At 41.3% G+C, this 21,950-nt stretch overlaps 1 protein-coding gene across 4 annotated transcripts; it reads left to right on the top strand.

Moving 5' to 3' along the window:
- Positions 1 to 9,841: 9,841 nt before the first annotated feature.
- Positions 9,842 to 19,196, top strand: LOC138652138 (venom serine protease inhibitor-like). Of its 4 annotated transcripts, none has more exons than XM_069742907.1 (4): positions 9,842 to 9,990; positions 10,342 to 10,405; positions 10,740 to 10,778; positions 18,736 to 19,196. In XM_069742907.1, the coding sequence occupies exons 2-4, from the start codon at positions 10,369 to 10,371 to the stop codon at positions 19,098 to 19,100; spliced, it is 441 nt and encodes a 146-aa protein (XP_069599008.1). In that variant the 5' UTR covers positions 9,842 to 9,990; positions 10,342 to 10,368; the 3' UTR covers positions 19,101 to 19,196. The 4 variants fall into 4 exon arrangements, with proteins under 4 accessions (XP_069599008.1, XP_069599006.1, XP_069599009.1 ...); XM_069742905.1 differs by lacking the exon at positions 18,736 to 19,196 and adding an exon at positions 11,420 to 11,880 and having other exon boundaries at positions 9,873 to 9,990; XM_069742908.1 differs by having other exon boundaries at positions 9,940 to 9,990; positions 10,329 to 10,405.
- The last annotated feature ends 2,754 nt before the right edge of the window (positions 19,197 to 21,950 follow it).

Raw genomic sequence — 21,950 nt, 5'->3', positions numbered from 1 at the left:
TATTCCAGAGCTGCACTCACTATTCTGCTGGTACAGTCTCTATGTACACACATTACATTACTGATCCTGAGTTACATCTTGTATTTTACCCCAGAGCTGCACTCACTAGTCTGCTGGTGCAGTCACTGTGTACATACATTACATTACTGATCCTGAGTTACATCCTGTATTATACCCCAGAGCTGCACTCACTATTCTGCTGGTGCAGTCACTGCTGTGTACATATATTACATTACTGATCCTGAGTTACATCCTGTATTACACTCCAGAGCTGCACTCACTATTCTGCTGGTGCAGTCACTGTGTGCATACATTACATTACTGATCCTGACTTACATCCTGCATTATACCACAGAGCTGCACTCACTATTCTGCTGGTGCAGTCACTGTGTACATACATTACACTACTGATCCTGAGTTACATCCTGTATTATACCCCAGAGTTGCACTCACTATTCTGCTGGTGCAGTCACTGTGCACATACATTACATTACTGATCCTGAGTTACATCCTGTATTATACTCCAGAGCTGCACTCACTATTCTGCTGGTGCAGTCACTGTGCACATACATTACATTACTGATCCTGAGTTACATTCTGTATTATACTTCAGAGCTGCACTCACTATTCTGCTGCTGCAGTCACTGTGTACATACATTACATTACTGATCTTGAGTTACATCCTGTATTATCCTCCAGAGCTGTACTCACTATTCTGCTGGTGTAGTCACTGTGTACATACATTACATTACTGATCCTGAGTTGCCTCCTGTATTATATTCCAGAGCTGCACTCACTATTTTGCTGGTGCATTCACTGTGTACATACATTACATTACTGATCCTGAGTTACATCCTGTATTATACTCCAGAGCTGCACTCACTATTCTGCTGGTGCAGTCACTGTGTACATACATTACATTACTGACCTGAGTTACCTCCTGTATTATACCTCAGAGCTGCACTCACTATTCTGCTGGTGCAGTCACTGTGCACATACATTACTGATCCTGAGTTACATCCTGTATTATACCCCAGAGCTGCACTCACTATTCTACTGGTGCAGTCACTGTGTACATACATTACATTACTGATCCTGAGTTACATCCTGTATTATACTCCAGAGCTGCACTCACTATTCTGCTGGTGCAGTCACTGTGGACATACATTACATTACTGATCCTGAGTTACATCCTGTATTATACTCCAGAGCTGCACTCACTATTCTGCTGGTGCAGTCACTGTGTACATACATTACATTACTGATCCTGAGTTGCCTCCTGTATTATATTCCAGAGCTGCACTCACTATTTTGCTGGTGCAGTCACTGTGTACATACATTACATTACTGATCCTGAGTTACATCCTGTATTATACCCCAGAGCTGCACTCACTATTCTACTGGTGCAGTCACTGTGTACATACATTACATTACTGATCCTGAGTTACATCCATCCTGTATTATATTCCAGAGCTGCACTCACTATTCTGCTGGTGCAGTCAATGTGTACATACATTACATTACTGACCTGAGTTACCTCCTGTATTATACCTCAGAGCTGCACTCACTATTCTGCTGGTGCAGTCACTGTGCACATACATTACATTACTGATCCTGAGTTACATCCTGTATTATACTCCAGAGCTGCACTCACTATTCTGCTGGTGCAGTCACTGTGTACATACATTACATTACTGATCCTGAGTTACATCCTGTATTATACCCCAGAGCTGCACTCACTATTCTGCTGGTGCAGTCACTGTGTACATACATTACATTACTGACCTGAGTTACCTCCTGTATTATACCTCAGAGCTGCACTCACTATTCTGCTGGTGCAGTCACTGTGCACATACATTACATTACTGATCCTGAGTTACATCCTGTATTATACCCCAGAGCTGCACTCACTATTCTGCTGGTGCAGTCACTGTGCACATACATTACTGATCCTGAGTTACATCCTGTATTATACCCCAGAGCTGCACTCACTATTCTGCTGGTGCAGTCACTGTGGACATACATTACATTACTGATCCTGAGTTACTCCCTGTATTATTTCCTACCCCGATCTCTCCTGGGTATTAGTGGGGGTGCACTCGGCTTTTCAATATTAGAATAAACCAGGAAATATATTGTGTTTAATAATAATGATCAAACCAAATTTACAAAATCTGACATGTGTCACTTTATGTAGTAATAACTCTTTAATGCTCCAACATATCCCATTGATTTTGACAATGTTTTTTCGTGACACATTATACTTTATGATAATGGTAAATAATGGTTAAAGTGTTTAGTTTTTATTTTTAAAATTATCAGAAATGCAACAAAAAAAATAAAACAAAATGAAATTTTCAAGCTTCGAATGATTATCAAACAAAATAATTAATAAATAGCATTTCCCTCTTCTTTCATTTACATGCGCCCCTTTTGTAAAATGTTGTTTTATTTTGTTAACATTTTAGAAGGTTTCAAAAATCTAATATATAAAGCTGAATGTGTGTGTGTGTGTGTATGTCCGGGATTGGCATCTGCACCGTCGCAGCTACAGCCACAAAATTTTGCACAGTCACACGTCTGGACCCCGAGAGCGTCATAGGCTATGTTGTGAGGTGAAATTTTAACCCCGCGCTTTCCAATTTACCAAACAATTTTGCCCCTATCTACATAATGGGGAAAAAGTGAAAGGAAAAGTGTTGGAGGCAAATTGACAGCTGCCAGATGTGAACAAGGGGGACTTAAAGAATGAGAGCGATGGCGCCAAAGAGTATATACCGTACAGTTGCTAAGGTGGGGCCCCGACATGGGATACTCACCACACACGGGGATATGAACACACACAAAATGCGCCACACACTACCACGTGCTTGAACACATATACCACCCTCAGCACACATTTCACCACACATACACCAACCTCGCCACATAAAAGTCGAAACACAAAAGTCGCCGCTCAAAACTCGCCGCGCGCAAAACTCGCCACATGCAAAACTAGGCTCACGCAAAACTCGCCACACGTGCAAAACTCACCTCATGGAAAACTCGCCACACGCAAAACTTGCACACGCGGAAAAATTGCCACATGCACAAAAGTTGCAACACATGCAAAAGTTGCCTCACACAAAACTTGCACATGCTCAAAGCACCACACATAAAACTCACCACACGCAAAACTCGCCATGCGCAAAACTTGCTGCACACAATTTGCTACACTAACCTGTGACATGCAACTCGACACACAAAAAGTTGCTACACGCATGTCGCCACACAAAACTCAAAACTCATCTCACAAAACTCGCTACATGCATGTCGCCACATGCAACTCAACACACACAACTTGACACATGAAACTCGCCCTAAAACACACACAAGTCTGGTATTATCCTTCAAAAATAAAAATCTGATTAATAAGCAGACAAACTACAAGAGCAACAAATGTACCATATAGGAAATACGGCAGCTGTCAGTCACATGACCTGTCTATTATGTATATGTGTGAGCTAATATATACAGCCAGGGGGAGGGCTTCCTGTTGGCTGGTTTTTCCGTCTGTCTGTCTTTCTGTCTGTCTGTCTGTCCTGGAAATCCCATGCCTCTGATTGGTCGAGGCCTATCAGCGACGGGCACAGTATCGACGTAGAAATCCCACGTCTCTGATTGGTCGAGGCCGCCAGGCCTCGACCAATCAGCAACGGGCACAGCGACGATGATGTCATAAAGGACGTAGAAATCCCACGTTTCTGATTCAGCGACGGGCACAGTATCGACGTAGATGTCATAATGGTTGCCATGGCGACGATGATGTCATAAAGGTTGCCTCGACCAATCAGCGATGGGCACAGTCTGCCGCGAATTCTGGAATCATCATTGTCCATATACTACGGGGACATGCATATTCTAGAATACCCGATGCGTTAGAATACCCGATGCGTCTGTCTGTCATGGATATTCATTGGTCGCGGCCTCTGTCTGTCCTGGAAATCCAAGTCGCTGATTGGTCGCGGCAAAACAGCCACGACCAATCAGCGATGGGCACAGACCGGAAGAAAATGGCCGCTCCTTCCTCCCCGCAGTCAGTGTCCCCGGCGCCGCTCCATACTCCCCGCGGTGCAGTCGGTGTCCTCGGCGCCCGCTCCATACTCCCCGCAGTCAGCGCCCGCTCCATACTCCCCTCCGGTCACCGCTCACACAGGGTTAATACCAGTGGTAACGGACCGCGTTATGCCGCGGGTAACGCTCTCCGTAACCGCTGCTATTAACCCTGTGTGACCAAGTTTTTACTATTGATGCTGCCCACGCAGCATCAATAGTAAAAAGATCTAATGTTTAAAATAATAAAAAACCAAAAAACTTGCTATTCTCACCTTCCGTAGTCCGATGATGCGCTTGCGCCGGCCACCATCTTCCTTTCCCAGAGATGCATTGCAAACTTACCCAGAAGACTTGGCGGTCTCGCGAGACCGCTAAGTCATCTAGGTAATTTCGCAATGCATCCTGGGAACGGAAGATGGCGGCCGCATCACACAGCTTCGCTGGATCCCAGAGGTGAGTATATAACTTTTTTATTCTTAATTATTTTTTTTAACAGGGATATGGTGCACACACTGCTAAATACTGCGTGGGCTGTGTTATATACCTACGTGTCTGGGCAATATACTAGGTGACTGGCCAATATACTACGTGACTGGGCAATATACTACGTGACTGGGCAATATACTACATCCCTGGGCAATATACTACGTGGCTGTGCAATATACTACGTGGCTGTGCAATATACTACGTGGCTGGGCAATATACTACGTGGAGATGCATATTCTAGAATACCCGATGCGTTAGAATCGGGCCACCATCTAGTATACTATATACAGGGGAGATGAAACACACATATATACTATATACAGGAGGAGATGACACACAGGTATATTCTATATACAGGAGGAGATGACACACAGGTATATACAATATACAGGAGGAGATGACACACAGGTATATACAATATACAGGAGGAGATGACACACAGGTATATACTATATACAGGAGAGATGACACACAGGTATATTCTATATACAGGAGGAGATGACACACAGGTATACAGTGGGGCAAAAAAGTATTTAGTCAGTCAGCAATAGTGCAAGTTCCACCACTTAAAAAGATGAGAGGCGTCTGTAATTTACATCATAGGTAGACCTCAACTATGGGAGACAAACTGAGAAAAAAAAATCCAGAAAATCACATTGTCTGTTTTTTTATCATTTTTTTTGCATTTTATGGTGGAAAATAAGTATTTGGTCAGAAACAAACAATCAAGATTTCTGGCTCTCACAGACTTGTAACTTCTTCTTTAAGGGTCTCCTCTTTCCTCCACTCATTACCTGTAGTAATGGCACCTGTTTAAACTTGTTATCAGTATAAAAAGACACCTGTGCACACCCTCAAACAGTCTGACTCCAAACTCCACTATGGTGAAGACCAAAGAGCTGTCAAAGGACACCAGAAACAAAATTGTAGCCCTGCACCAGGCTGGGAAGACTGAATCTGCAATAGCCAACCAGCTTGGAGTGAAGAAATCAACAGTGGGAGCAATAATTAGAAAATGGAAGACATACAAGACCACTGATAATCTCCCTCGATCTGGGGATCCACGCAAAATCCCACCCCGTGGGGTCAGAATGATCACAAGAACGGTGAGCAAAAATCCCAGAACCACGCGGGGGGACCTAGTGAATGAACTGCAGAGAGCTGGGACCAATGTAACAAGGCCTACCATAAGTAACACACTATGCCACCATGGACTCAGATCCTGCAGTGCCAGACGTGTCCCACTGCTTAAGCCAGTACATGTCCGGGCCCGTCTGAAGTTTGCTAGAGAGCATTTGGATGATCCAGAGGAGTTTTGGGAGAATGTCCTATGGTCTGATGAAACCAAACTGGAACTGTTTGGTAGAAACACAACTTGTCGTGTTTGGAGGAAAAAGAATACTGAGTTGCATCCATCAAACACCATACCTACTGTAAAGCATGGTGGTGGAAACATCATGCTTTGGGGCTGTTTCTCTGCAAAGGGGCCAGGACGACTGATCCGGGTACATGAAAGAATGAATGGGGCCATGTATCGTGAGATTTTGAGTGCAAACCTCCTTCCATCAGCAAGGGCATTAAAGATGAAACGTGGCTGGGTCTTTCAACTTGACAATGATCCAAAGCACACCGCCAGGGCAACGAAGGAGTGGCTTCGTAAGAAGCATTTCAAGGTCCTGGAGTGGCCTTGCCAGTCTCCAGATCTCAACCCTATAGAAAACCTTTGGAGGGAGTTGAAAGTCCGTGTTGCCAAGCGAAAAGCCAAAAACATCACTGCTCTAGAGGAGATCTGCATGGAGGAATGGGCCAACATACCAACAACAGTGTGTGGCAACCTTGTGAAGACTTACAGAAAACGTTTGACCTCTGTCATTGCCAACAAAGGATATATTACAAAGTATTGAGATGAAATTTTGTTTCTGACCAAATACTTATTTTCCACCATAATATGCAAATAAAATGTTAAAAAAAACAGACAATGTGATTTTCTGGATTTTTTTTTCTCAGTTTGTCTCCCATAGTTGAGGTCTACCTATGATGTAAATTACAGACGCCTCTCATCTTTTTAAGTGGTGGAACTTGCACTATTGCTGACTGACTAAATACTTTTTTGCCCCACTGTATACTATATACAGGAGGAGATGATACACAGATATATATTATATACAGGGGAGATGACACACACATATACTATATACAGGACAGATGACACACAGGTATATACTATATACAGGAGGAGATGACACACAGGTATATACTATATACAGGGGAGATGACACACACATATATACTATATACAGGAGGAGATGACACACAGGTATATACTATATACAGGGGAGATGACACACACATATACTATATACAGGAGAGATGACACACAGGTATATACTATATACAGGAGGAGAGGACACACAGGTATATACTATATACAGGGGAGATGACACACACATATATACTATATACAGGAGGAGATGACACACAGGTATATACTATGTACAGGGAAGATGACACACACATATACTATATACAGGAGAGATGACACACAGGTATATACTATATACAGGAGGAGATGACACACAGGTATATACTATATACAGGGGAGATGACACACAGGTACATACTATATACAGGAGGAGATGACACACAGGTATATACTATATACAGGAGGAGATGACACACGTATATACTATATACAGGAGGAGATGACACACACATATATACTATATACAGGGGAGATAACACACAGGTATATACTATATACAGGAGGAGATGACATACAGATATATACTATATACAGGGGAGATGACACACAGATATATACTATATATAGGAGAGATGACACACAGGCATATACTATATACAGGGGAGATGATACAGGTATATACTATATACAGGATGAGATGACACACGCATATATACTATATACAGGGGAGATGACACACAGGTATATACTATATACAGGAGGAGATGACAGACAGGTATACACTATATACAGGAGGAGATGACATACAGATATATACTATATATAGGGGAGATGACACAGGTATATACTATATACAGGAAGAGATGACAGTTATATACTATATATAGGAGAAGATGACATACAGGTACATACTATATACAGGGGAGATGACACACAGGTATATACTATGTACAGGAGGAGATGACATACAGGTATATAGTATATACAGGAGGAGATGACACACAGGTATATACTATATACAGGGGAGATGACACACAGGTATAAACTATATACAGGGGAGATGACACACAGGTATATACTATATACAGGAGGAGATGACATACAGGTATATACAATATACAGGGGAGATGACATACAGGTGCATACTATATATAGGGGCGATGACACACAGGTATATACTATACACAGGGGAGATGACACACAGGTATATACTATATACAGGGGAGATGACATAGAGGTATATACTATATATAGGAGGAGATGACACACAGGTATATACGTATATACTATATACAGGGGAGATGACATTCTGGTATATACTATATACAGGGGAGATGACACACAGGTATATACCATATACAGGAGGAGATGACATACAGGTATATACTCTATACAGGGGAGATGACATACAGGTGCATACTATATACAGGGGTGATGACATACAGGTATATACTATATACAAGAGGAGATGACACACAGATATATACTATATACAGGAGGAGATGACACACAGGTATATACTATATACTGGAGGAGATGACACACAGGTATATACTACATACAGGGGAGATGACACACGTATATACTATATACAGGAGGAGATGACACACAGATATATACTATATATAGGAGCAGATGACACAGGTATATACTATATACAGGAAGAGATGACACACAGGTATATAGTATATACAGGAGGAGATGACATACAGGTATATACTATATACAGGAGCAGATGACACACAGGTATATACTATATACAGGAGGAGATGACTTACAGGTATATACTATATACAGGAGGAAATGACACACGTATATCCTATATACAGGAGGGGATGACATACAGGTATATACTATATAAAAGAGGAGATGACAGATAGGTACATAGAGGAGGAAATGACATACAGCAGGTAGATACTATATACAGGGGAGATGACATACAGGTATATACTATGTACAGGAGATGACATACAGGTATATACTATATACTTCTCATGTACAGCACCATGGAATCAATGGTGCTATATAAATAAATAATAATAATAATAATATATAGGAGATGACATACAGGTATATAGTATATACAGAAGAGATGACATACAGGTATATACTATATACAGGAGGAGATGACACATAGGTATATACAATATACAGGAGGAAATGACACACAGGTATATTCTATTTACAGGGGAGATGACATACAGGTATATACTATATACAGGAGATGACATACAGGTGTATACTATATATAAGGGAGATGACAAACATGTATATACTCAGGGGAAAATGAGGGGTGTGAGGTGAAAATGAAAAGGTGTGAGTGCAAAATGAGCGGAGTGAGGGAATATAGTGGAGTGATCGTAAAATGACAGATGTGAGGTCGAAATGACAAGTGTTAGGGGGGAATGAGAGGAGTGATGGGAAAATAAGAGAAGTGACGTGCTATAACTAACCACAGATATTTACTATGCCCAGGCAATGCCGGGCTCTTCAGCTAGTGTAGCAATAAATTTAAATTCTTTTCAATAAAATGTACAAAAAATTATTTTTTTAGGGACCAATTCAGGGATTTCATCTATTGGAATCCTTCAAATGTGACACCATTGTAAAAACATCGCCCCCTCATTGTGTTCCTAATTGCTTTCTGGTAGTTTGTTAACCTTTATGCAAAGTGAAATAAAAGGAATGAAAAAAAATGTGTTTTTTACCAACTAAACGTTTCTAACTTCTGAACAGGCCGCTGTCATTTGCCCATGAACTGCCATCGCAAACATCAGATCTCAGGCTGCCGATTGGGTTAAAGATGAAGCCCCCGACACTCTGTTAACCATCGAGATGCTGTAGTCACTATCAACAGCAGTATTTAAGGGGTTAAATGTCCATGGCCGGTGATTGTAAATGATGCAGCTATAGAATACTAGAGACCGGTGCTGGGTTGTCGCCTGTCGGGGGATTCTAGGGTCAATTTGAAGTCGTATTGGTGGTCACTAAGGGGTTAAATTTCCATAATATTCTGATCGTGCAATTCTTGATGTTGATTTTCCGGTTTGCTGTTGGCACAATCACTAGTTTCATGGTGTCAGGTGATGATGACATTGTACACAGGTCACAGATCACACCCGGGCCGCTCCTAACCTTAAGGTATATAAGATGCTGCACTTGTAGGATCCGGCATCACCAGGAGCCGTGCGCCGTGCATCCTCCAGGTAGGTACCGAAACGTCTGCTCTTACTGTATTAAAGGGTTCATCCCGTCCTATAAAATGTAGAAAGAGTCAGAAGCTGGAGATCTTTGTAAAGATCTCCTCTTTCTTGGTGCCCCCCATTTATTTAAAAACCTGGCATGTAATACCACATTACTCCTCTAGTGGCCGCTGTGGGGAATTGAGAAGCTGCACCTCCATCAATCAGTTGATTATAGGGACGGCTTCATTCTGAGAAGGATTTTGGCGAAATAGACTAATGTTTTAAGTGTTATCTCAAACATTTATTAGCAAGAGAAAAAAACTCAATATCTGATATTTTCTCATTCTAATCCATGCAAGTGATAATTTACAGGAAAACAGTGGAACATCATCGCTAACCATGGGGCGAACATCTGCAGTGCTGCTGGCATCCCTGAGTGAGTTACATGCGTTATATATCCGTACATTGTACTATACTATAGATATATTCATATATATTAGGAGGGAGCATAATGTTTATCTATTTGCACTGCAAGCATCATGACATCCCATTTTCCTTGGCTCTTTTCATTGTATATTTTGCAGTAGAAATATTATTATTATTTATCGTATTATTATTTGTAATTATTTAATTATTTATATTATTATTTATCGTATTATTATTCATATTTATTTAATTATTTGTATTATTCTTATTTATCGGATTATTGTTTATTTTATTATTTATATTATTATTATTATTATTTATTTGTATTTATTATTATTTTGCAGCTGTGCTCTTCATAGCGATCATTGTTCCATCAGCAGCCAGTAAGTATTTGATATTCTCTATGATATACACGATGTCCTACGTTGTATCATGATGATTATAATATAAGGATTTGATTTTCTCTAATTTTCCCGGGATCTTCCCGTGGGCCTCAGTGACAACTCGTGCTTAGAGCTGTTGTCACATCCCTTCCCCCACTTTCTTCTTTTGTCGGAAGGATTTACATAAATCTCTTATCTAAAAGTGGAATCTGGAAATGGAACACTGAAAACTGATACATTGTGTCATATCCATTATACAGGCTTCCTTCTTTGTGTTCTGTGCCAGGCCATTAGGTGGCATAACACATTGTATCAGTTTTGTCCACATTTGGAGACACTATATACTATATTTTTTTACATGAAAATAATTTTTGCAAGCTATCAGATGATAGATAGATACTCGTTTCCTTCTGCAGAGCTGATCCAGAGCACGTCTTCTTTATTCGCAGACCCCACAAATATTTATGTGACAATGTTTATTATTGACAAAGAAAAGACAAAACAGAGATGAAGGCTGCTCCTCTCACATATTAGGCTTCTGCAGCTTTTGGTTTAGGACTTATTATTGTTTTTTGTCTTTGAGCGGAAGCACCGGACAAACACTAAAATGCTCCTTATTGTTCCCATCTTATATTTTGCAGCCAGATGTAAAGCAGGCGAGGAGTATAATAATTGCGGGAGCCCCTGTCCGCCGTCCTGCAGTAACAGGAGCCCTATATGTGCTGCTGTGTGTAAACCTGGATGTTTCTGCAAGAAGGGCAAAATAAGAAACGACAAGGGTGAATGTGTGAAGGTGGAGAAATGCTGCAGTGGGAACACCGAGTACCAGGAATGTGGCAATGACTGTCCCAACACCTGTGCGGCATACAGGAGTCCGGAACCAGTAATGTGCACATTTCACTGTTCCAGCGGCTGCTTCTGCAAACGCGGATTCAAGCAACTGCCTAACAGCAAGGAATGTGTCCTCCCCAAGTACTGCCCCAAAAATGGTAGTTACACCTATTAAATCTGCCACTTTATGTCTTTGTAACAACTGAAACATTTAAAGTGACTTTGTCAGAATTTTAAGGAGGCGTCTTATATAAATAAAGTGATTGGCTAACCTCGTTGTTTTTATCTGTATCAGGACATCTGCATCCACAGATCTCTGACCAATCAGATTGTCGTCAATGTAGATAGTTTTATAGGTGAACCTGAATCAGGGTTTGTCCCTTGGTTGCACTTCAGTAATCCACCTCCATGCTTCTTCTTTGCTGAGTGGCAGTGCGCTCCTTCTTGATTGACAGTTCACACAAATATCATCATTGCACCACTGGCCCAAACTGTGCGCTCTCCGATGCTTCGCCTCTGCAGAGCAGTGCAGCAATTCCTGCTCACAAGCTCAGTAGAGGAGAGTTTGTAGGCACTGCCAGTGATGGACGGTATCCTCAGCAATGAGCAAAGCACATAAAAATTGTAATAATTATTTAAATAGACACATTTTTGAAAAAGGTAATAATATCCCTTTAAAGTTGATGGTGGCACCTAACCCACTACAGACTTTGTTGCGAACCCATAAAGCCGCCATGTATGGGAAATAGTTACAACAAACTTTCATGGACTCCAGTCGCCGGATTGATCACATTTCCCTTAGTTAGTATAAGGCAGCGGCTTTCATGTCCGTGCGGTAATGAGGCAGTGACCCAAGACAGTTCAACATAAATGCCTTTATTTTTGCAACTTCTGAAAATAAACTGAAACGTTTTCCTCCATGTGATGATAATGTATAATATGATTTTTAGTTTTCCCTGTTAGCACACATACTGTGGGCTCTGACCCCCCTTCTATTTGTGTTTCTGCTTGCTGAGATGTGTGTGTGGATCCCAAATCCCTCATGGTCCCCACCACAAGAATTTTTATTGCGCCTGTAGCCGCACAAATCTACCTTTAGTACCAGCTGAAACTGGTCTAGTCTCTCTCAAAAGATATGAGGTTCTTTGTTCTATTATAATAAGATATTGGGCCACCGATTTGGGCTAGAAAAATAAGGAGTATATATTGCTGACTTCCATCGGAAGATCTGTTAAACACTGTAAGCTCAAGCAGCTAAACACATCGAGTACAAAGTGTGGATTTCTCCGGAACCATGTGGAACAACTAGGATGAATTTGGTCTCATTAGAAAGCCAATTTTAAAATAAGAGGAATGATGGGTGTGCTGTGATTCTGACATGTTTTCAAGCTAAGATATGAGAATTACAAGTATTGTTGGTAAAAACTGTACATCTGAGGAGAGGGGAGGACAACGGTAACTCAAACCCCTTTAGGGATGTCATAAGCCTGCAGTTATAGTTACATAGTTACATAGTTATTAAGGTTGAAGGAAGACTATATTTCCATCTAGTTCAACCCATAGCCTAACCTAACATGCCCTAACATGTTGATCCAGAGGAAGGCAAAAAAAACCCATGTGGCAAAGAGTAAGCTCCACATTGGGGAAAAAAATTCCTTCCCGACTCCACATACGGCAATCAGACTAGTTCCCTGGATCAACGCCCTATCAAGGAATCTAGTGTGTATACCCTGTAACATTATACTTTTCCAGAAAGGTATCCAGTCCCCTCTTAAATTTAAGTAATGAATCACTCATTACAACATCATACGGCAGAGAGTTCCATAGTCTCACTGCTCTTACAGTAAAGAATCCGCGTCTGTTATTATGCTTAAACCTTTTTTCCTCCAACCGCAGAGGATGCCCCCTTGTCCCTGTTTCAGGTCTATGATTAAAAAGATCATCAGAAAGGTCTTTGTACTGTCCCCTCATATATTTATACATTAAAATAAGATCACCCCTTAGTCTTCGTTTTTCCAAACTAAATAGCCCCAAGTGTAATAACCTATCTTGGTATTGCAGACCCCCCAGTCCTCTAATAACCTTGGTCGCTCTTCTCTGCACCTGCTCCAGTTCAGCTATGTCTTTCTTATACACCGGAGACCAGAACTGTGCACAGTATTCTAAGTGTGGTCGAACTAGTGACTTGTATAGAGGTAAAATTATATTCTCCTCATGAGCATCTATGCCTCTTTTAATGCATCCCATTATTTTATTTGCCTTTGTAGCCGCTGCCTGACACTGGCCACTGAATTTAAGTTTGTCATCCACCCATACACCCAGGTCTTTTTCATTGACGGTTTTGCCCAGCGTTTTAGAATTAAGCACATAATTATACATCTTATTACTTCTACCCAAGTGCATGACCTTACATTTATCCCCATTAAAGCTCATTTGCCATTTATCAGCCCAAGCTTCTAGTTTACATAAATCATCCTGTAATATAAAATTGTCCTCCTCTGTATTGATTACCCTGCAGAGTTTAGTGTCATCTGCAAATATTGAAATTCTACTCTGAATGCCCCCTACAAGGTCATTAATAAATATGTTAAAAAGTAGAGGGCCAAATACTGACCCCTGTGGTACCACACTGCTAACCGCTACCCAGTCCGAGTGTGCTCCATTAATAACCACCCTTTGTTTCCTATCCCTGAGCCAGCTCTCAACCCACTTGCACATATTTTCCCCTATCCCCATTATTCTCATTTTATGTATCAACCTTTTGTTTGGCACCGTATCAAAAGCTTTTGAAAAGTCCATATACACTACATCCACTGGGTTCCCTTGGTCCAATCCGGAACTTACCTCTTCATAGAAACTGATCAAATTAGTCTGACATGAACGGTCCCTAGTAAACCCGTGCTGATACTGGGTCACTGGTTATAAGTTGCTGCACTCGACCCAGCCTTCATTCTTCCCTGGGACCTCATCACAGAAGACTATCTCATGAATTGGGACATTTGGAGCTCTGCCTACCAGCATGGTTTGCCTGAAATGACCTAAGCAAATGTGAGTTTATCTTCCTTTAATCCATGTTTATTTTATAATTGCTTTGTACATACGGAGGTTCTACAAAATAATGGAAACACCTGGAAACATCAACAAAAGTTAGTTTAATATGGTGTAGGTCCACCTTTTGCAGGGAATATAGCCTCAATTCTCCGAGGTATGGATTCATTCAAGGTGTGAATTGTTTATAAAGGAATTTTAGCCCATTCTGCAGTGAAAACACACTCCAGTTCTTTGAGCGACGATGGCGGTGGAAATCAACGTCTAACTTGAATCTCTAAAATCGACCCTAAATGCTCAATAATGTTGAGGTCTTGGGATTGTGGGGGCCAGATGAGATGCTGAACTTCATTAGAATGTTCCTCGTGCTATGCTGTAACGATTCTAGCTGTATGAATTGGTGCATTATCATCCGGAAAGATGGCGTTGCCCTCTGGGAACAGTGCTTGAACCATTGGATGCACTTGGTCACCCAAAATGCCTAAATAATCTCGGCTGTTAATTCCTCCATGAAGGGAAATCATTGGCCCGGTGGATATCCACGAAATAGCACCCCAGATCATCACAGAACCTCCGCAATGTTTTATGTTTGGGAGAAGGCAGTCTGGATGGAATGCTTCTTTCGTCAAGCCGTGGTCTTGCGCTCTCACAATTCGCTTTAGAGTCCGACGGTCTCTCTCAATCAACTCTGACTTTTGGCAGGACCTGTGCTTTGCTGCGGACGTTTTCCTTCTCTTTCAAACGCAGTCATTACTTTGGAGACAGTACCTGTTGACACGCCAAGCATTCGGGCACTTTCTGTTACACTAGCGCCTGCCATACGAGCACCAACAATTTGGCCTCTTTGAAAATTCGAGAGGTCTGCCATTGGTATCAGGTTCTTATCAATGTTCTTATAATTATGCAAAACAGTTAATTTACATACACATATTACATAACACAAATAATCAACTACAAAACATTACCATATGTCACGGTTTGCATGTATATAACATGTTCGAAGATTATGATGCCAAAACATTAGGTGTTTCCATTATTTTGTCCAACCCCTGTAATTTGTCTCATAGTGTAACATCTTTGTATGCCTTTTATAAACACTGCCTAATATTTTATGGAGTAAAATATATAAAACACTAGCTTTGTTCTCCTGCTCTAAAACGTACCCTAAGTCTTCTGAAGTTAATTACACTAATAATTTGGGTTGTCTCGAACCCTTCCCTGTGAGAAATCTGAGCTGGTGGCAGCGAAGTGTGTTCTGGGCTAGGCAGGTGAGCTGGCAGTGACGGAACGGGGTTTTATAAGCTATTGTCTGGCTGCGGCCTGAGCATTTATAAATCCCAAGCTGCAGCGTGCCTGCTAGCCAGTCCACAGGGAAGCGGCCCATCCGGCGACTAATTCTCCCAGGTGCATGCTGGCTGCAATATTGGATTGAAGTTCATTCTCTGTCCTCCATAGTACACGCCTGCGCGAGGCAATCTTGCCTTGAGCAGGCGTGTACTATGGAGGACAGAGAATGAACTTCAATCCAATATTGCAGCCAGCATGCAGCCAGCGGGTAAGGAAAGGGTGAATCAAACACCCGAAAACCCCGCCCCTATGGCTGAAGATTGTTCCCTCCAAATTCAGGTGACAGAGTCCCTTTAAAGTGTTAAGTTTTTATTTTTGAAATTATCAGAAATGCAACAAGAAAAATAAAAAAAATGCCATTTTCAAGCTTTGAATGATTATCCCTTTAATCCAGATGGTCACACAAACAAAATAATTAATAAATAGCATTTCCCTCTTCTTTGCTTTACATTCCCCCCTTTTGTAAAATGTTGTTTTATTTTGTTAACATTTTAGAAGGTTTTACAAATGTAGCAATAAATTTAAAAACATTTCAAGAAAATTTGCAAAACTTATTTTTTCATGGAACAATTCAGTTTTCGAAATTACTTTGGGGGTACCATATATTGGAATCCCCCAAAAGTGACACCATTGTAAAATCATCGCCCCCTCATTGTGTTCCAAATTGCTTTCTGGTAGTTTGTTAACCCTTTATGCAAAGTGAAATAAAAGGAATGAAAAAAAATGTATTTTTACCAACTAAACGTTTCTAACTTCTGAACAGGTCGCTGTCATTTGCCCATGAACTGCCATCGCAAACATCAGGACCCCACGATCAAGATCTCAGGGTGCCCATGGGGTTAAAGAGGAAGGCCCCCCGTCCCCGACACTCTGTTAACCATCTAGATGCTGCAGTCACTATCGACAGCAGTATTTAAGGGGTTAAATGTCCATGGCCGGTGATCGTAAATGATGCAGCTATGGAATACTGTTGACCGGTGCTGGGTTGTCGCCTGTTGGGGGATTCTAGGGTCAATGTGAAGACGTATTGGTGGTCCCTAAGGGGTTAAAGTTGCATATTCTTCTGATCTTGGAATTCTTGATGTTGATTTTCCTGTTTGCTGTTGGCACAATCACTAGTTGCATGGTGTCAGGTGATGATGACATTGTACATAGGTCACAGATCACACCCGGGCCGCTCCTCACCTTACGGTATATAAGATGCTGCACTTGTAGGATCCGGCATCACCAGGAGCCGTGCGCCGTGCATCCTCCAGGTAGGTACCGAAACGTCTGCTCTTAGGTTTATCCCGTCCTATAAAATGTAGAAAGAGTCAGAAGCCGGAGACCTTTGTAAAGATCTCCTCTTCCTTGGTGCTCCCCATTTATTTAAAAACCTGGCATGTAATACCACATCTCTCCTCTAGAGGCCGCTGTGGGGAATTGAGAAGCTGCACCTCCATCAATCAGTGGATTATAGGGACGGCTTCATTCTGAGAAGGATTTTGGCAAAATAGACTAATCTTTTAAGTGTTATCTCAAACATTTATTAGCAAGAGAAAAAAACTCAATATCTGATGCTTTCTCATAATAATCCATGCAAGTGATAATTTACAGAAAAACAGTGGAGCATCATCGCTAACCATGGGGCGAACATCTGCAGTGCTGCTGGCATCCCTGAGTGAGTTACATGCGTTATATATCTGTACATTGTACTATACTATAGATATATTCACATATATTAGGAGGGAGCATAATGTTTATCTAGTTGGACTGCAAACATCATGACATCCCATTTTCCTTGGCTCTTTTTATTGTATATTTTGCAGTAGAAATATTATTATTATTTATCGTATTATTATTTTTTATATTTGTTTTATTATTTATATTATTATTATTTATCGTATTATTGTTTATATATTTTATTATTTATTTATATTATTTTTATTATTATTATTATTGTTTGTGTTTATTTTATTATTTATATTACTATTATTATTTATCACGCTATTGTTTATTTTATTATTTATTTATATTATTATTTATCGTATTATTGTTTATTTATCTTATTATTTATTTATATTATTATTATTTGTGTTTATTTTATTATTTATATTATTATTATTATTATTACTATTTATCATGCTATTGTTTATTTTATTATTTATTTATATTATTATTATTTGTTTTATTATTAATTCACAGCTCTGCTCTTCATAGCGATCGCTGCACCATCAGCAGCCAGTAAGTATTTGATATTCTCTGATATACACGATGTCCTACATTGTATCATGACGATTATAATATAAGGATTTGATTTTAGCTAATTTTCCCGGGATCTTGCCGTGGGCCACAGTGACAACTCGTGCTTAGAGCCGTTGTCACATCCCTTCCCCCACTTTCTTCTTTTGTAGGAAGGATTTACATAAATCTCTTATCTAGAAGTGGAATCTGGAGACGGAACACTGAGGAGAAAACTGATACATTGTGTCATATCCATTATACAGGCCATTAGGTGGCGTAACACATTGTATCAGTTTTGTCCGCATTTGGAGACACTATATACTATATTTTTTATATGAAATTAATTTTTGCAATCAGGTTTTATTAAACCTTTTGAGCCGTTTTGCTTTTGCAGGCTCTTTGTATCATCACACACTCAATTTTTGATTTGGTCTGCGGTCATAGATCAGCAGAAAGACATAAACAAACACTAAAATGCTCCTTATTGTTCCCCTCTTATATTTTGCAGTCAGATGTAAAGCAGGCGAGGAGTATAATAATTGCGGGAGCCCCTGTCAGCCGTCCTGCAGTAACAGGAGTCCTATATGTGCTGATGGGTGTAAAACCGGATGTTTCTGCAAGGAGGGCACCGTAAGGAACGACAAGGGTGAATGTGTGAAGGTGGAGAAATGCTGCAGTGGGAACACCGAGTACAAGGAATGTGGCAATAACTGTCCCAACACCTGTGCGGACTATAACAGTCCGGGTCCAGTATTTTGCCCAGAGTACTGTACTTCCGGCTGCTTCTGCAAACCCGGATACAAGCAACTGCCTAACAGCAAGAAATGTGTCCTCCCCAAGTACTGCCCCAAAAATGGTAGTTACTCCTATTAAATCTGCCACTTTATGTCTTTGTAACAACTGAAACATTTAAAGTGACTTTGTCAGAATTTTAAGGAGGCGTCTTATATAAATAAAGTGATTGGCTAACCTCATTGTTTTTATCTGTATTCAGGACATCTACATACACAGATCTCTGACCAATCAGATTGTCGTCAATGTAGATAGTTTCATAGGTGAACCTGAATCAGGGTTTATCCCTTGGTGGCACTTCAGTAATCCACCTCCATGCTTCTTCTTTGCTGAGTTGCAGTGCGCTCTTTCTTGATTGACAGTTCACACAAACATCATCATTGCACCACTGGCCCAAACTGTGCGCTCTCCGATGCTTCGCCTCTGCAGAGCAGTGCAGCGATTCCTGCTCACAAGCTCAGTAGAGGAGAGTTTGTAGGCACTGCCAGTAATGGCCGGTATCCTCGGCAATGAGCAAAGAACAGAAAAATTATAATAATTATTCAATTAGACACATTTTTGCAAAAGGTAATAATATCCCTTTAAAGTTGATGGTGGCACCTAACCCACTGCAGACTTTGTTGCGGCCATATATGGGGAAAAGTTACAACAAACTTTCATGGACTCCACTCGCCGGATTGGTCACATTTTCCTTATTGACTAGTGTAAGGCAGCGGCTTTCACGTACGTGCGGTAATGAGGCCGTGACCCAAGACAAGTCAACATAAACGCCTTTATTTTTGCAACTTCTGAAAATAAACGTTTTCCTCCATTTCGCAGCGGAATCGTCTGTCACAGTCTATTGTCGTGGGCGACTGCACCGCCGTGTAACTCGTGGGTGCGGCAATGGCTTTGCTCTCTGCGTCTGATCTGTGTTCAGTCTCCACTATTAACAGTTCTATAGACCCATTAGGGAATAACAGAAGTATAACATACACCCTAAAATAACAAACTTTATTAAATCTCATTAAAAGCAGGGCATATAAATATCAACCCAAGTGAGAACAAATTAGTCACACCCCTATAGATACACGTCCGCTCAGACTGATGGGTCACGTGGATCTAAATAATTACCAGGTGAAATCCAAAGCTACTCGCCCTATAAGCCTCCTAGCCTCGGACTGCGGAGGGTGGTGCCTTATATATAGATGACAGCGGCGCCCCCACTCCACGGCAGCTGTCCCTACAAGACCCTAGAAGTCCTTTATTAATGATAACATAAATCAAGTACAAGCTTAGGGGAGTGACTATTTTGTTCTCACTGACACACCGAACCCTTACCTGAAAGTTTAATGTGAATCGTGGACATGGGCCACTTCCGAGACCCGGAATGAAGGGAGAGATCCATCCCACTATCGTCCTACAGATCTTTCCAAATATAAAAACCCATGTCAAGTGTGAGGATCTGAAGTTGTGCATTATAATAACCACCTAGGCAGATTAACGATAGAACAATTTTTTATTCCTTACGTCCATGGTTTAACAGTAAATCCAGGTAGATGGCCAAAATATTTTGTCTCCAGTCCACAAGATCCCCTCCCCAGGCTGGTAGTCCCACTGCCTCCATATCAGGTGATACTCACTGTCTCCCAACTTTTGGTTGGACCACAGATTTCGTATCTCCCGCGAGCATAGTCAGTAGTCACAGTTCACGCTCCTCCAGAGGACAGATAACACAACTGAAGCCCATGTACCCAGGAGCAATTGTCCTTAAGAAAGCTCATAAAATCCAGATGACAGATCCCTCAACCGTAGCAGGTGTGTCCAGTCCAGCCGGGAGCTCCACAGCTCCATAGGCCGTCCATCCATGGCTCCAGGACTTCAGCCTACATCCTCTCCCCTCAATGTCACTCTTAAAACTCTCTGACAAAACTCGTGGTGGCGTCTTCTCCTTCCTCCCCCTTATACATATGCTTTTAGCTCAAAGAATGAAGAACATTCCAGAAACCCATCACCTGGAACTGCATGTTAGGCAGTCACGGTTCTGTGGTCACGGCTCCCCATGAGTCTACAATACCCATCCACACAATGGGACTACTGGCTGTAAGAACAATGGAATGATCGAGTTCCTTGATCACTAATCTTGTTATGCATAAGATCTAGTCTGGACGCCTTCCTCTGCTTACTGTCACTGAATGGAAACACTGATTCCCGAGGATGAACTGACGAGTAAGCAAATCTCTAATAAAATACAACAATAACATTGACGCAAGCGGTGCTCCGTGCTGGAAAACGTCTGCATCCCTTACATCCGTGGACTCCGCTCTACGTGCATTGGTCCAAAAGTCTTTAGTAAGTGGCCGGCTCCTCACGTCAAGTTTTCCTAAATCTGACCTGGTCAAATAGCTTGACCAAGTCCACACTTTTATTTTGCATCGTAACCACAGCCGTGGCTGTAATTGCAATGTTCTCCAGTGGGTTCTATGTGGAGGCTTTGTAGACTGGAGTCCGATGGGCATAAGTAACAACAGAATAGTTGTCACGTCACGTCCCTTCCTCCAGTCACCAATGGGGCCTTCAGGACTTATGTACTCCGTGTAGATGAATAACCAAGGATAGGAAACGTCTGGAGTCCAGAAATGCAAAACTCTAAAGAAAAACCCCTATCAGCTCTTGAACACGTCTGTATTCAGTAGATATCCTTTGTCTCCAACACGTTTCGCCCATACATGCTTCTTCAGGGAGACCAATTTGTAGGATCCCACTTGTCAGGGTTTAACTGGTCAGAGTCCAATTGCCATCTTTGGTGGAAACTTAGGGACTTGGAATAGCGACTGGGTTCAAACATCATTGTGGGATCACCCTTGAAAGGGTGGGCAACCTGCTGAGACGGTATAGACTGTAGGGATAGATGGGATCTCAGCCTCCTTAGTACAAGGCAAATTAAATTAG

The sequence above is a fragment of the Ranitomeya imitator genome, chromosome 10, assembly GCF_032444005.1.
Source record: "Ranitomeya imitator isolate aRanImi1 chromosome 10, aRanImi1.pri, whole genome shotgun sequence".
In the NCBI taxonomy this organism is placed as follows: domain Eukaryota; kingdom Metazoa; phylum Chordata; class Amphibia; order Anura; family Dendrobatidae; genus Ranitomeya; species Ranitomeya imitator.
The sequence above is the reverse complement of the archived record's forward strand: the minus strand, read 5'-3'. Positions and strand labels throughout refer to the sequence as shown.